At 39.3% G+C, this 13890-nt stretch overlaps 1 protein-coding gene across 19 annotated transcripts in view; it reads left to right on the forward strand.

Annotated features, from left to right (window-relative positions):
- Positions 1-13655, forward strand: part of NRXN3 (neurexin 3) — a 1842793-nt gene extending 1829138 nt beyond the window's left edge. For 8 of the 19 annotated variants that reach the window (XM_060418434.1, XM_060418436.1, XM_042252805.2 and 5 more), the window contains one exon: positions 10210-13655. In XM_060418434.1, the coding sequence (XP_060274417.1) occupies positions 10210-11135 (926 nt within the window). In that variant the 3' untranslated portion in view covers positions 11136-13655. Of the gene's footprint in view, positions 1-3009; positions 3707-10209 lie in introns of all 19 variants that reach the window. The other 11 variants (XM_060418441.1, XM_060418442.1, XM_060418446.1 and 8 more) reach the window with 3 other exon arrangements.
- Positions 13656-13890: the final 235 nt, after the last annotated feature.

The following is a 13890-nucleotide window of genomic DNA, read 5'->3' on the forward strand; positions in this document are numbered from 1 at the left end:
CTTAACACTCAGCAGAGGCATATACAGAGAACCATGCAGTTATTGGTAATAAAAACCTAGTGTAGCTATCTAATGAAATATGAAAATGAAGTTGTGACCTGATTATGAGCTACTCGCAACGTTATTTTCTATCTTATGTTAGACATCAGACAAGCTTTGTGTGTATTAACTGCTGGTTGACTTCTAAAACGTATACGCACTGATATAGCACTGTGTTGGCTTCATTTGAAACTGTGGCTTCCATGGGTTTAAAAAATACATATATTATTTTATTTGCAAAATGACAACCGTAAATTTTGGTATGTTCAATTGTTTAAACCAGTGATTTCCAGAAAGTAAATGGTGTCCTACTTATATAAACTTTAAAACAGGCAATTTTGAAATAGGTAAATTACTCAGTATAAACCTTAGGAGACTCAAATTGCTGATGGATCTTCTTCAAAACACCTCTCATTTTATAGGAGTATGATACCTGGACATATCTCAGATTTATATCACTATGTTTCCTACAAAATTGCCCATGAAACAAAAAATAGCTCATGTGAATGTTATTAAAACTTTGTTCTCCAGAAGTTAATTGATGCCTTGTGAGGCAATATTAACATTTATAGGGTTTTGTCATACAATAAAATTCAATGTTAAAAGTATAATTATTCCAAAAAAATTAACTAAATGGCAACAAGGGTTTTTCTTTTCCTATATTTTTGGGATTTTTTTCCCCTCCTCCTAAAACCTCCAGCTGTACTTTGTGAAGTTCCTAGAATAACAATTCACATAAAACCAGAGACTAAAAATCTTGGTACGGACTGACCCATGGGGACACATTACTATGATCATTTTAAAATGAAATAATAAAAGGGGCGTCCCATAGGGGACAAAAGTCTGACTCCTCCTCACAAATGTATTCTATTTGTCAAAGTCACCCCAAAAAGCTTCTTAGGAGTAGTTGGAATTGGCTTCAGAACCAGATGCTCTAAAGTGTCTCACCTCTGTGGTTCTCCTACCCGGGTTTCCCAGTCCTTGGTTGACCATTTATGTTCTCACAGGGACAAACTAATTAGTGTAATTCTTGTGATCTCTTCCAGTAGAGGCTGAGGCCATTTCTAAAAACTCTTTCCCCATGGTCCTTTCTGCCCTATCTTCTCTCTCTCTCTCTCTCTCTCTCTCTCTCTCTCTCTCTCTCTCTCTCTCTCTCTCTCTCATACACACACACACACACACACACACACACACACACACACACACACACACATTTTCTCTTTTCTTTCTGTCACTGTAGGTTGAATGGAGCATTTTATTTCCCACAGTCTCTAGGAGACAGGCACAGGTTCCCCCAATGTCCTTCAAATAAGCTACCTTCATTGCCTGACGATCCTATAGCTTACTGACTCTGTGGCACTGTGCTCTTTCGGAGCAGAGGCCTGGAGAGTGGGGGTTTGCTCCTGTTACATAGGAAAAGCTCCAGACTCTCCATTTATCAGGTACATTTGATGACCACAATTGTCACACGTGTACCCTGTCAGTTTGGCTAAGCCCAAGAACACGTACATGGAGCCGTGTTAATGATGACCCCTCTATGTCTTACAAAATGTGCCTTCTGAGATTGTGAATGAATCCGGGCTAAGTTTCCTAGAGCAGAACCCACGAACTCACGGGTATTTTTTACCTCAGTTGCTGCCTCTACATGCTCTACTTCAACGCCCAACACATGAACACATGCTTACAAGAATGCAATTGGCCAGAAGTCTTGGGATGCCCTCTGCCCCTACTGGAAAGGCATGAAACTAAATCCAATACCTTTCTCCTACTCTCAAATTTGTCTTGCTGACCTCTTCCCAACCCTAGCTTGCTGTTCTGTTTTTCTATTTTCCCTAAATGCAACTTACTTTTAGCATGTATTAACTTGGTTAGCATTCCTGCAGTGACAGGATAATAGACAATTACCCATTTGTCAGTCTTAGCCTCTTTTTTTCTCTCTCAAATGTCTACTTAGGACGTACATCCAGACTGCACGCCCTTTTTATTTAAAAAAAAAAAAAGTTAAGAAAATGCAAACTTTCTTTTTCAAAGAAAGTGCAAAATTTATTTTTAATGTTGGCTATCTCCAAAAGGGGAATCGATAAGCCAGAAAATACAAAACAACAACAACAACAAAAAAAAGTGTCCCCTGACTGCTCTGTCTGTGCCTCCTCAGCGTGTGCATCTGGTTGTTCATCTCTGAAAGTGTGTGAACTACTTTTTTCTTTAAATTATTTTTTGTTCTTTGCTCCCTTCTTATTTGGGAATTAAGTGCTTTTTGTACTATATCTATCTATCTATCTATCTATATATTGATGTGTTTCTTTTTAATTGCTGGATCTTTAGATTTGGTTTTATCCAAAACTATGACAAAAAAAAGTTATGAATTGTTTTCTGCAACTTTCCCCCACTCCCTCTTTAAATGTGGAACAACTTCAGCTGCAGAATCCCCACAGCCACATCTTTAACATAAGCCCAGTCTCACCAGAATCACACGCACCATGGGTGGAATGGGGAAGATGGGTGACATCACTCAGACAGTACCCTTCCTATAGAAGGAAGTAATAAACGACCCAGCCAGCAGGCTCCCTGCACAACTTTGTCTTTCAGTCACATAGGAAGATCTCTAACCCCTCCCGTAACTCTCGATGGGGCTGTGTGGCTGCCGTTGAAGTTTTTCAACTTGAATGCATAAACCTAGTCTCCTTGTTTTTGCTTTTAACCTTCTGATCATTATTATAAGTATTATTATTATTACTACTATTATTATTTCATGTATCTTGGCTACTTTTAGTAGGGACAAAAGTTTAACTGTTTTTATTATTGGAAAATATTTAATGAAACTGTAATATTTTTGGAATAATTGCATGTTGAAGAAGTTGCAGCTTAGGGTGTGTGAGATTGTCAGTGTTAGAGTTCTGTTCTTTATATCTGTAGATGGGCATGTGTAGGCTCATTTGTTTTTGTATATTGCCCATCCCTTCCTTACAGCCAGAAGCTCTAATGCAGCTAGATCACTCCGTGCCGCCCTTACATGGACATGGCGACTCACTTACACATTTACTCCCATCATCTTCATCTCTTGTGTAGTACACTCATAGATACGACCCTACCCTTTCTGCATCTTCCCTTCCCATCCCCCTCCTTTCTTTAGCATTGTTCAAATTTATGTGCTGTCATCCATCCCCTTCAAATAAAGAAATTCTAGAACTTGTCAAAAAAAGACAAAAAGATTTAAACTCAATATATATCTGAGAACCTATATTAATGCAGAAATTCATTCAAAACTCTCTAGATTCTTAGATTTTTTAAAGGCAAATTATAAAATTAAACAGGTTTTTTTTTAAAGTTTTTTTTAATCATCGCAATCAGAATAATTTCAAATTCAAAGCTGATGCCCTCCCAAGCCCCTGAAAGTAAAAAAAAAAAAAATTGATAAAGTGCAGATTTTTTTTCTTTTCATGTTATGTGGTGTGGATGTATGTGTTGTTGCCTCCTGTATCATCCTCTGTTGTAAATTATTATATTTGAAAATTAGACATTTTGCTCAAAAGTTTTAAAAGAAATGACAACAAAAAAAAGCAAGTTACAAGAATGTGGCAATTCTATTTGTCCAAGAGCATTCTTACACAACTTTCTTTTGTAAATTTTTCTTTCATGCCAAAAAACATGCGGGCAATTTGTTGATGTAAGTTGACTATAAATTAATACAGTACGCTTTTTTTTAAAATTATTTTGTCTATATGGAAATGATTTCTTTCTTTATTTTCTCTACAACAACCTGTATTTTTTTATTTGCTTTTATTTTTCTTTCTGTCCTTCCTTATATTGTGAATGCCTTGATGTTGATGTTATTTGCTCTCTTTCCCTCTAGCTTACTTTGGCCCTGAAGTTGATTTTATTTTCTACTCTATGATTTTTTAAGATAATAGTAAATGTTTTATTTCATTTGTGTCTATTTGCTTAATTTTCACTGTTATGTTTTGTGCTGAATTGCTCCTAATAATCGATGTGAATTCTACTCTTGGCGGAAAGGTATAGGTAAATTGTTCTTACCATCCAAGGGAAGCCTGACCTCTTTGCCTGAACCAACTTTTAAAGCTTTGAAAGTAATGGTAGTTTCTACAGTGGGATATGAAATTAGATACAACCTATGGGAGGCCTGTACCCTAGAAGAAAATTAATTGAGTTAACGACATGTTTTAGTGGTAATTACATCCTAATTTAACTCCTTAGAAAACATTTGGGAAAATCAGTCCCTGATTTTATTTTCCTTCAGCACAGGGGAAATAAGATACTCTCAAGTGACTATGGTAGAGTTTGTTTTATCCAGGATTAAAATATCACCATCACTGAAAACTGCAAAATCAGACTGATTGAGAAAAGAGACATCATGAATCTCAGATTTCTTAAGTATTGTCCTATGATAATATGATACTGCTGCCTTCCAAAGCATCGTTAATGCTGCCTTAACGATGGTGAGAGACACCCGTGCACAGTAAGCACCCAACCTCCCCTCCTCCTGTCTGTCTGTCCTTTTCCCTTTCTATTAATATTTGCCATTTCTCTCAGAAATTTAATCAGGTAAGCTTTGAAAGGATCCTAGGATTCTCTCAAGAAGAAACATGATGATTTTCACACCTCAGGTTTTATTTAGGAAATGTTTTCGGTAGGTATTACCATTTTGCGTGACTCTGCCATGAGAATACCCCTTGCCCTTAAAGGTATTTGGATCAGTTACGCATTTCAGGAAACATAAGATCAGCAAGAAGTGCTATAGAATTTTTAAATGAAGACGCTACTTGCTTCACTCTAATTTTAGGTATTAGTATTACTACTGCAAAAATATCAAACTGAAGCGTGGATAAGGGATATGATTCTAATACAGCAGCATCTGTGAGTGAGCCTTATCTGCCTTGGTTTATATGAGTATATAGTGTTGATATGTTGGATGATAGTTTAGGTTTAAAACTAAGAACCTCCTAAATGGAGTGCTAGTTTATCTAATTGAAACCTTTTGTTTTTGTTGAAGATGCCTAAGTCCATTTGATATAAGGCTAGTCATTTTTTTTAAATATAAGCTCTTGGGGTTATTATAACATTCTTCAAACACTGCATTAAAAAGAGCCTTAATTATCTAGATCCTATATTATTATACTTCTACCTCAGCATGAGACTACTCTGTTAAAAATGGTCAGAAAAAAGTAATCAACAGTATCAGTGTTTATAGGCCCAAAATACCTAATAGAAATATGACTAATAGCATATTAGAATAGCAGTCATCTCTGTGCTAAATACTTAACATGCATTTTAAGTGACACTAACATGAATCTTTATTTACACTGATGGCTTGAGGTAAGCTGTGTTATTATTTCCATTTTACAAAGAATTTAATAAATTTGACCAACTCATGGGGCTAGTAAACCAGAAAACTGTGATGCTAACTTAAGTCTGAGTGATTTCAAAGGCAAAACTCTTAACCAATATGCAGATGAAAAACTCCACAAGACATTGCTTCTTTTACACTTCCCAGATGGTGCTAGTGGTAAAGAACCCACTAGCCAATGCAGGAAATGGCAGGTTCGATTCCTGGGCTGGGGAGATCCCCTGGAGAAGGGCATGGCAACCCACTGCAGTATTCTTTCCTGGAGAATCCCATGGACAGAGGAGCCTGGTGGGCTACAGTCCATGGGGTCGCAAAGAGTCAGACACGACTGAAGCGACTTAGCATGCACACCTATGTGATGATATCAAGGGGCTATTGCTCATCTTATCTGGACACATCTTGAAAAGAATAGACTCTGTAGCCTTTTGGAATCAAATCCATTTCAGATAAAATAGGGGGAAAATGTCCTGCCTAAAGATTCTCATCTCATTAAAATACTCTTTAAAAAGCTAAGTCCCTTTCAGACACTTGAATTTTTTCGGTGTCTGCTCCCCAGGGACTTGCCATGTCTATCCATGACTATTTTTCCTGAGGACGGTTGAAGAAGAGCTTCACAATTCCAAGTTTCCAGATATGGATGTGTTATAAGTATACACTTCTGCGGCACCAAATGACTAAATGAATACAATTCAATAACTAATTTGGTGGGGAAAAATGACTTCTCCCCACTGTGCGTGAGTTTCCCAGCAGAGAATTAGAAAAATGCAAATAAGAGATGAGGTAAAGAACCTAAACACAGATAAAAAGAAATTTAAGGACTTGGAGCATGGTGTCTTCTCCCAGAGTCTCATTCTTCAGTGTCACTGGTTTTCATATTTTTGTGACTTCTAAGACCCAAATATCTCCAGAGAGGCAAAGGTTGGAGCCATATTAAAACTTTCTGCTTCTCTTCTTGTGTTTTGAGATGACCCACCACATCACTATCACCTACAACATTCTCACAGTTCAGAAGAGTTCTATTAAATTTTTAATACACTGTCTTTTCCAATGGCAGAGAGCCCCTTTTGCTGAATATCAGCCCTAGACGCATGAATTATATATCTATAAATACACTCATAAAGCAAAAAAGCAGGGCAGCCTTCAGGGCTAAAATAGACCTTTTATATCCCTAGTGATCTCTCTGGTTTAAAGAAGAGCACAACCCTGTCAAAAAAGAGTATATATTCCTGATTTAAAATGCTAACTTTAAGGAAAACAGATAGTTCTTATTCCAAACCAAAGAAGAGTTCTGGGGACAGAATAGGAAATGAGAGTTTTGATGGATTACAGGTTTTGCAATACTCTGCCAGCAGCTCCTGATGACTTTAAGCTTGTTGCTTCTGTGAATCCTTTTGTAAGCACGGCCATCTGAGAGATCACTGATTTCATGGTCTTTGGGCAGTGAAAAAAGTGATCAGCTGCTCCAACATTTCTGAGAATAGTCACTTTGGATTAACACAAATAAACATGAAATCTTAAGTAGCCCTCTGCAGTCAAAGTCATTTCTAGTAAGGATCTAATGATGGGAGAAACACATGCCTCGTCTGTTTATCTCAAATGATGTGAGAGCCCTTGGACTCGTCTGGACCCTAGAGTCATCTTAAATATAAAATTTGATATAAAAATGGCATATACTTGTCCCAGGCACCTTTCCCGTTTACTGCTATCTAAAAATTTCCACCTATGTTCACTCTAATTCCCCTTTATAACACCAACTCCTACACCCCAGTGGACTCCCTTTTAAACTAAAGACATTCTTCCAATTCCTTGAGTTGCAAGGGCAGGGGAGCTATGGAAGCTTCTACAATTTCATTGATAAAGCATTACCAGGTTTTAGGCTCAAAAGCCCCTAAGAGGGGCGTAATTTATCATTTTTATCACTGCTACTAGGATTAATAGTAGCATGGCCAAGAAAATTGAAGATTAACAATTTTAACAGATTCTGTTATTAAAACTTTGCACCAGCCTACCCATCATTTTAGTTTTGAAATAAGCTTTTACCATTTCACAAAAGGGCCTCATCAACTTTTAGAAGCTCTTTGTTAATTAGTAAGCTTCCAGACCTTCTTTCCTTCCCATCATGAAAAGGATGAATTTCACTCTTTTTTTTCCTGCTCCAAGAGAGATGCTCACTTCAGGGTGTTGAATGAGAAGTGAAACGCAAAGGAAAGTGGAAGTGATTCAACTGCAGAATGAGCAGTGTGTAGCTGTTGTAGGTTTTTTAAACAACAAAGACACTCTGGAAGCTTTAGCTAGGATTGAAAAGACAGGGGGGGAAAACAGGCAAACGTTAAGACTCCAGTTGGGTGTCACAGATGGCACACTGAAAGTGCAAATGAATGCCACTCTGTAATCAGGAAGACAGTGATCTTCATCTCACTTAAAGGGACACTCACATCCTACTTAACAATTTGCCTTTGCATTTAATTATCTGTCCCAGGACTTTGCCTCCCAACAAATCAGTCATTCCTTTCCCTTTATCCCAGTTTATTTTCCACTTAATATATATTGGGTTGACTTTTTATCCTTGCTCTAAAACGCAAATGACTCTCTATATTTGTGCCAGAAAAGAACACCCATGCTAAAACCTTTGTTCTGGGTGAGATGGGTACGAAAATCCTGCCTTGTCCTCCAAAGGCAAGTAAAATCATTCTGAGCAATCCTAAGGGAATCTTTAAGCAGACTGCACGGGCCTTCACTCCTTTGTTCTCACTGCACTTTCTTACTCAAACACTGCTTGCTTCCATCACCTTAAATGTAACACTTGGGGCTGGAAGAACAGGGGGAAAAAGAGGCACCTCGGGGTTAGTTTTAAGACTGGCTTACCTCTGGGGGCCTGTATTCTAAATTCCACTTATAAAAACTAGCAAAAGTGTATAAATTATGCATTAAATAAGTTGCAAGACATATGAATTATATATGGTCACAATGTAAAAAAAAAAAAAAAAAAAAAAACATAGGCCTGCTAGCCCAGGAAAGCAAGCCTAAGCTTTGTAAAATCTGCAAAAATCGGTTGCTCAATAGCTGCAAACTCTGAGCGCTAGAAGAGAAGCTTGGGGTTTAGAGCACAGGCCAAAATATCATCTTGAGATTCTCAGAAAGGATCTTGTTTTCTTTCCCCACTTATGTAACATCGTTGAGTAGGTCAGGAATGACGGTCCCATGCTCTCTTGTGCCTTCCGTTCCATATGATACGCATCAGGTACACTGTTGCCAACCTCTCACTCAGTTTCTCTGACAGAGAATGAAAGCTTCTGACGTGGGTGAAAGCAGATTAACTGGGCCAGGGACTCATCATGCTGTCTCTGCGAGAAGATTTTTAAAAAACAGTAGTTGAAATAACTTTTTAAATAAATTTAACAGAAGACATGAACTGTGACTTCCCGAGATTCTTTCTCTGTTTGAAAATAACACTATAAAGAGACACAGGATTATCTTGCTTTACATACAGGAATAATAAGCTTGGCCCTACATTTAGGTGAGTAACAGCCACCACAGAATATTTGTGATAACCATGATTTCCACGGACTATCATTGAATGAACTCTCCTGACCTTCCTTTCCTGACCTAGTCCTAGTATAAGGGCGGTAAGGAGGGTCTGTGGGTACACTGATAAGTATCTGCCACTCGAAACAAGAATCACTGATCTTAAAAATTCACTTTGCTCTCTCTACATTTCTGGATCTAAAAGTAAGTTTCCAGTAAGTCATGGATATATAGCCTAGGTATTTTTAAAATCTAGTGTCTGCTCAGCATATATTGCATATAACATAAAAGCAATGTATGAATATAACATTAGACCAATACAAAGCAAGTTGTTGTTTTATAGTCAGAGGAATTTCTGGAACAGCATAGTCAAAATAGGCCTGTTGTATGAACATGTCCAACCTCTGTAAGTTCCCCTTACTTAGCTTATACTAAACAAAGCCTACACTTGATAAATGTGAAATGAAAAGTAGCAACTTATAAAATACTGAAGATGAGCTCTTTTGTGTTCCTTGATCTTGATCTCAGTGACCTGGAAAATCTGTCATTCTCATCCTAATGGGAGCAAATAAGTAGAAACCCAAGAAGAAAATTGGAGAAGGAAATGGCAACCCACTCCAGCATTCCTGCCTGGAGAATCCCATGGACAGAGGAGCCTGGTGGGCTGCTGTCCATGGGGTCGCACAGAGTCGGACACGACTGAAGCAACTTAGCATGCATGCATGCCTTGGAGAAGGAAATGGCAACCCACCCCAGTATTCTTGCCTGGAGAATCCCGTGGACAGAGGAGCCTGATGGGCTGCCGTCTATGGGGTCACACAGAGTCGGGCACGGCTGAAGCGACTTAGCAGCAGCAGCAGCAAGAAGAAAATAAAGAAATGCTCAGATTAATCACATGCATGTGTTTAAGTACACACACACACACACACACACGCACAATTGATGGTGAGTATCTGCAATGGTGTAGTTAAATGTCATCATCCCATAAGCAGATCCTGGAAAAAAGCCTATTTGAATTCTATCTAAATGATTACTTGAGAGTATCTTTAAATATCTAAGCCCTCACTCTATGAATTTCAGGTTTTGGTGGCAAGAGGCATACCATGGGCTCTAGATCAGCCTAGAACGATTAGGCTGCAAGTAGAGAGGGTCTGGATGTACATCCAAGGCTCTCATCATTTCTGAGATGTGACCTATGAACGGCATTTACTGAGCACGGCTGTGACTTGTGTTTCTCCAAATGTACTAATTCTGTTTCTCTTTTTTCTTTTCCATCCCAGGAGGTGAATTAGTTATCCCTCTTCTTGTAGAAGACCCTTTAGCTACCCCTCCTATTGCTACTCGTGCACCTTCCATTACACTCCCCCCTACCTTCCGCCCCCTCCTCACCATTATTGAGACCACCAAAGATTCCCTGTCTATGACCTCTGAGGCGGGGTTACCTTGCTTGTCGGACCAAGGCAGCGATGGTTGTGATGATGATGGCTTGGTGATATCTGGGTATGGCTCAGGGGAAACCTTTGACTCTAACCTGCCCCCTACTGATGATGAAGATTTTTACACCACCTTCTCCTTGGTAACAGATAAGAGTCTTTCCACTTCAATCTTCGAAGGTGGCTACAAAGCACATGCGCCCAAGTGGGAATCCAAGGACTTTAGACCTAACAAAGCCTCCGAAACTAGTAGGACTACTACCACATCTTTGTCCCCTGAGCTGATCCGCTTCACAGCTTCCTCCTCGTCTGGGATGGTGCCCAAATTGCCAGCTGGCAAAATGAATAACCGTGAGCTCAAACCCCAGCCTGATCTAGTCTTGCTTCCGTTGCCCACTGCCTATGAGCTAGACAGCACCAAACTGAAGAGCCCACTAATTACTTCCCCCATGTTCCGTAATGTGCCCACAGCAAACCCCACGGAGCCGGGAGTCAGACGGGTCCCGGGGGCCTCAGAGGTGATCCGCGAGTCCAGCAGCACAACAGGGATGGTCGTCGGCATTGTGGCTGCAGCCGCCCTCTGCATCTTGATCCTCCTGTACGCCATGTACAAGTACAGGAACAGGGACGAGGGCTCCTACCAGGTGGACGAGACGCGGAACTACATCAGCAACTCGGCGCAGAGCAACGGCACCCTGCTCAAGGAGAAGCCACCGAGCTCGAAGGGCGGCCACAAGAAACAGAAAAACAAGGACAAGGAGTACTACGTGTAGGCGCCACGCCGCCGCTCCCGGCGCGCGAAGCTGAGCCCGGGTCGTTCCTCTGCCCACAGGCGCGCGTGTACTTGGCAACCTGAGCATTCCGCAGGGGTCAGAACTGTCCCAGGAGACGGGGCTGTGTGGACCGTGACTCCGGTGGGGAAAATCATTCGTGAACAGAACACCAAGATGCACCTAACCGAGAAGGCGCAAGCCACGGGCTTCTTTGACACAGTCGCCGCTCGGAGACAGAAAGTTCTTTCTGCCCTGCTGTGTCAGCCAGCACACACTTTTGCACGCTGGAGCGAGCAGGTGGCTCCCCGCCGCCCCCCCACCCCCACCCCGCCCGGCCCCCCAACTTTTCGCAGACTTGGAAGCTTCCTTCTCTTGAGGACCTTTTACCCAAGGTAGAAGACTTCATGGCTTACTTGTTCCATAACTCCAAGTGAGTCTGTAATACTGTTTGTGAAGCTTGACTGTAATAATGTTTTTTTTTTGTTTGTTTGTTTAATTATGTAAAAAACAAAAAACAAAAAAAAGAAAAGAAAAGTTAAAAACAACAAAAACCCACCCTTATCTGGTTCTGGCCAGTGTGCGTGTAACTTTTCAAGATCTGAGGGGAAAAAAATGGCTTTTGGGTATTTGATTATTTTTTGAAAATAATTGGACATAAGAAGAAGAAAAACAAAATCTCAGAAAACAAAAGTAAGAGAGACTGTTGCCATATGAACTCAAAAAGCTACCATGGTGTTCACTCTACATACCAGGCTGTGGTGTTTCTAGAATCTGTTGTCTGTTTCTATATGATGCTTTGCTGCACACATAGCAAAATCATGGGATGGATGATAGTTTTGACTGGAAAAGCTGGTCCCTCAGGATCAAATTCCAGAATTTGCCACCCAAACCCTGAACAGATGTGGTTAGGGCTGGTTTTCTCAGAGCTGTCGGCTTCACTTAAAAATATTGTTCCTGTCCATGAGCCCAGCCAAATTGAGGTAAAGGAGATAGCCCCACAAATTAAAACAGAGCCTTTCCTAGGAAAGGGGGGCGGGGGGTGGGCTGGATCTGTGACTGATTGAAATGCATGCAAATATAAGAGAAAAGACAATACAAGAAGTCTGTTAAAGAATCAAATCAGACAATAGGGGAGTTCAACTTGTGATAGAACCACAAAAGGTCACACAAGCCAAACATGGCATGACAGAGTCCAAAACTCATAGCTCTTCCCCCGCCCCCAACATGATCATGTTTTTCCTAGTGATTTAATTTTCCAGCCTGACATTTACAGATTACGCTATCCTTCCATTTGCTCACGCCTCCCTTCACCCATCTTTTCTAAAGATAAATAAATAACAAATGAATAAAGCTGCTGTGACACACACACACACACACAATGGAATTTAATAGTATAATATATATAAATAAATATATATACAGATATATTTATCATGGTATGTTTGATGGGATGACTGAAACAGGAAAACTGTTAAAATCTTGAAGTGGAATGAGAATGTTGTTTTCAAAGAAAATAACAAAACAACAAAAAAGTAAACCTTAAAATGTGAAGAAAGTGTGAGTTTTAGTTTTGTCACAGTTAACTGTGTCAAGGAGAATAAAAAAAAAACTCTTCTCAGATTCTGTTTACATATTTTACTACATTTTTGCTGGTATAGTTCCTTCGCCCCCTGTGTACATAGCGCTTTGAGAACTGTTCTTTCCTTTGTTTATTTCCGTTTGTTTGGTTTCTGTTCCAGTTGTCTTTCTTTCTGAAAAGAGGAATCAATGTACAGTAAAACGATAAACTGGTTCTGTGGCCATACCTAACCCGAAAGCAAGAGACAAAGCAAGACGAATATTTACACGAAAATGAAACGTGTCCTCTGGAGGGTCAGATATATACAGTGTCTTTTGTACAGATGAAAATCAATCAGCTGTTTAGATTTAGAAATCTACTCTTGCTGGTCTTTGTAAGTTGCATGAATATTTGACTTTGAGAAAATATCTTAAAGATGTGGGGCAAAAAATGCAATCTCAATGATGGTAGCCTTTACTAATGTGTATGGAAAGAGGTGTTCCTCATTATCTGATATTTCAATGTGTTAAGAGTTTTGGATTATTTTGTTATCATTGGAAAAGACGGGATTATAAAGAGGTATCAAAGCACGATTTTAGATAACCTAAATGGCCCAACCTATATGAAGTTGATTATATCTCGATGTCTGTAAAAGATTGCTGTTCTTCGAGTCTTGAGGTCTTGTGAACTGATTTCCTGCTTTCTTTCTTTGCATTTTTTTATTTGAGTAAAAATACATTTGTTATATTCCTTTTAGTGTAAGTTTCTATTTGGACAATTTTATGGGAACATGTGCATTCTGTATGTTAGCTTCTATCATATTCCTGTTGTTTTATGAGCAAACTCTTAAGAAATTTCTTTTATGATGTTGTGAAGTTACTGCTTTTTTTTTCCTTTTCTCTTTTATTTCATATTTGCATTTTCGTTCAAGGATATGCTTAGCAATAAAATGTTCTTCCCAATCCTTGTATGATGATGCATTTTTATTTTCCAAACATTTATTAAAAGATCTTGCACTGGGGCTAAATATGATCATCATATGAGAAGTTAAGCAAACTAGGACCATGTTCATGTGAAATAAAATATGATGAATTGCTACTAATTGCTTATCTAAAGTTATCAAAAGTGATATATTTGTGGGCTAAGCAGTTATTGTCTGTCAACGGAGGCATTATTATTTAGATTATTATTGCTTAC

The sequence above is a fragment of the Ovis aries genome, chromosome 7 (genome assembly GCF_016772045.2).
Source record: "Ovis aries strain OAR_USU_Benz2616 breed Rambouillet chromosome 7, ARS-UI_Ramb_v3.0, whole genome shotgun sequence".
Taxonomy (NCBI): Eukaryota; Metazoa; Chordata; class Mammalia; order Artiodactyla; family Bovidae; genus Ovis; species Ovis aries.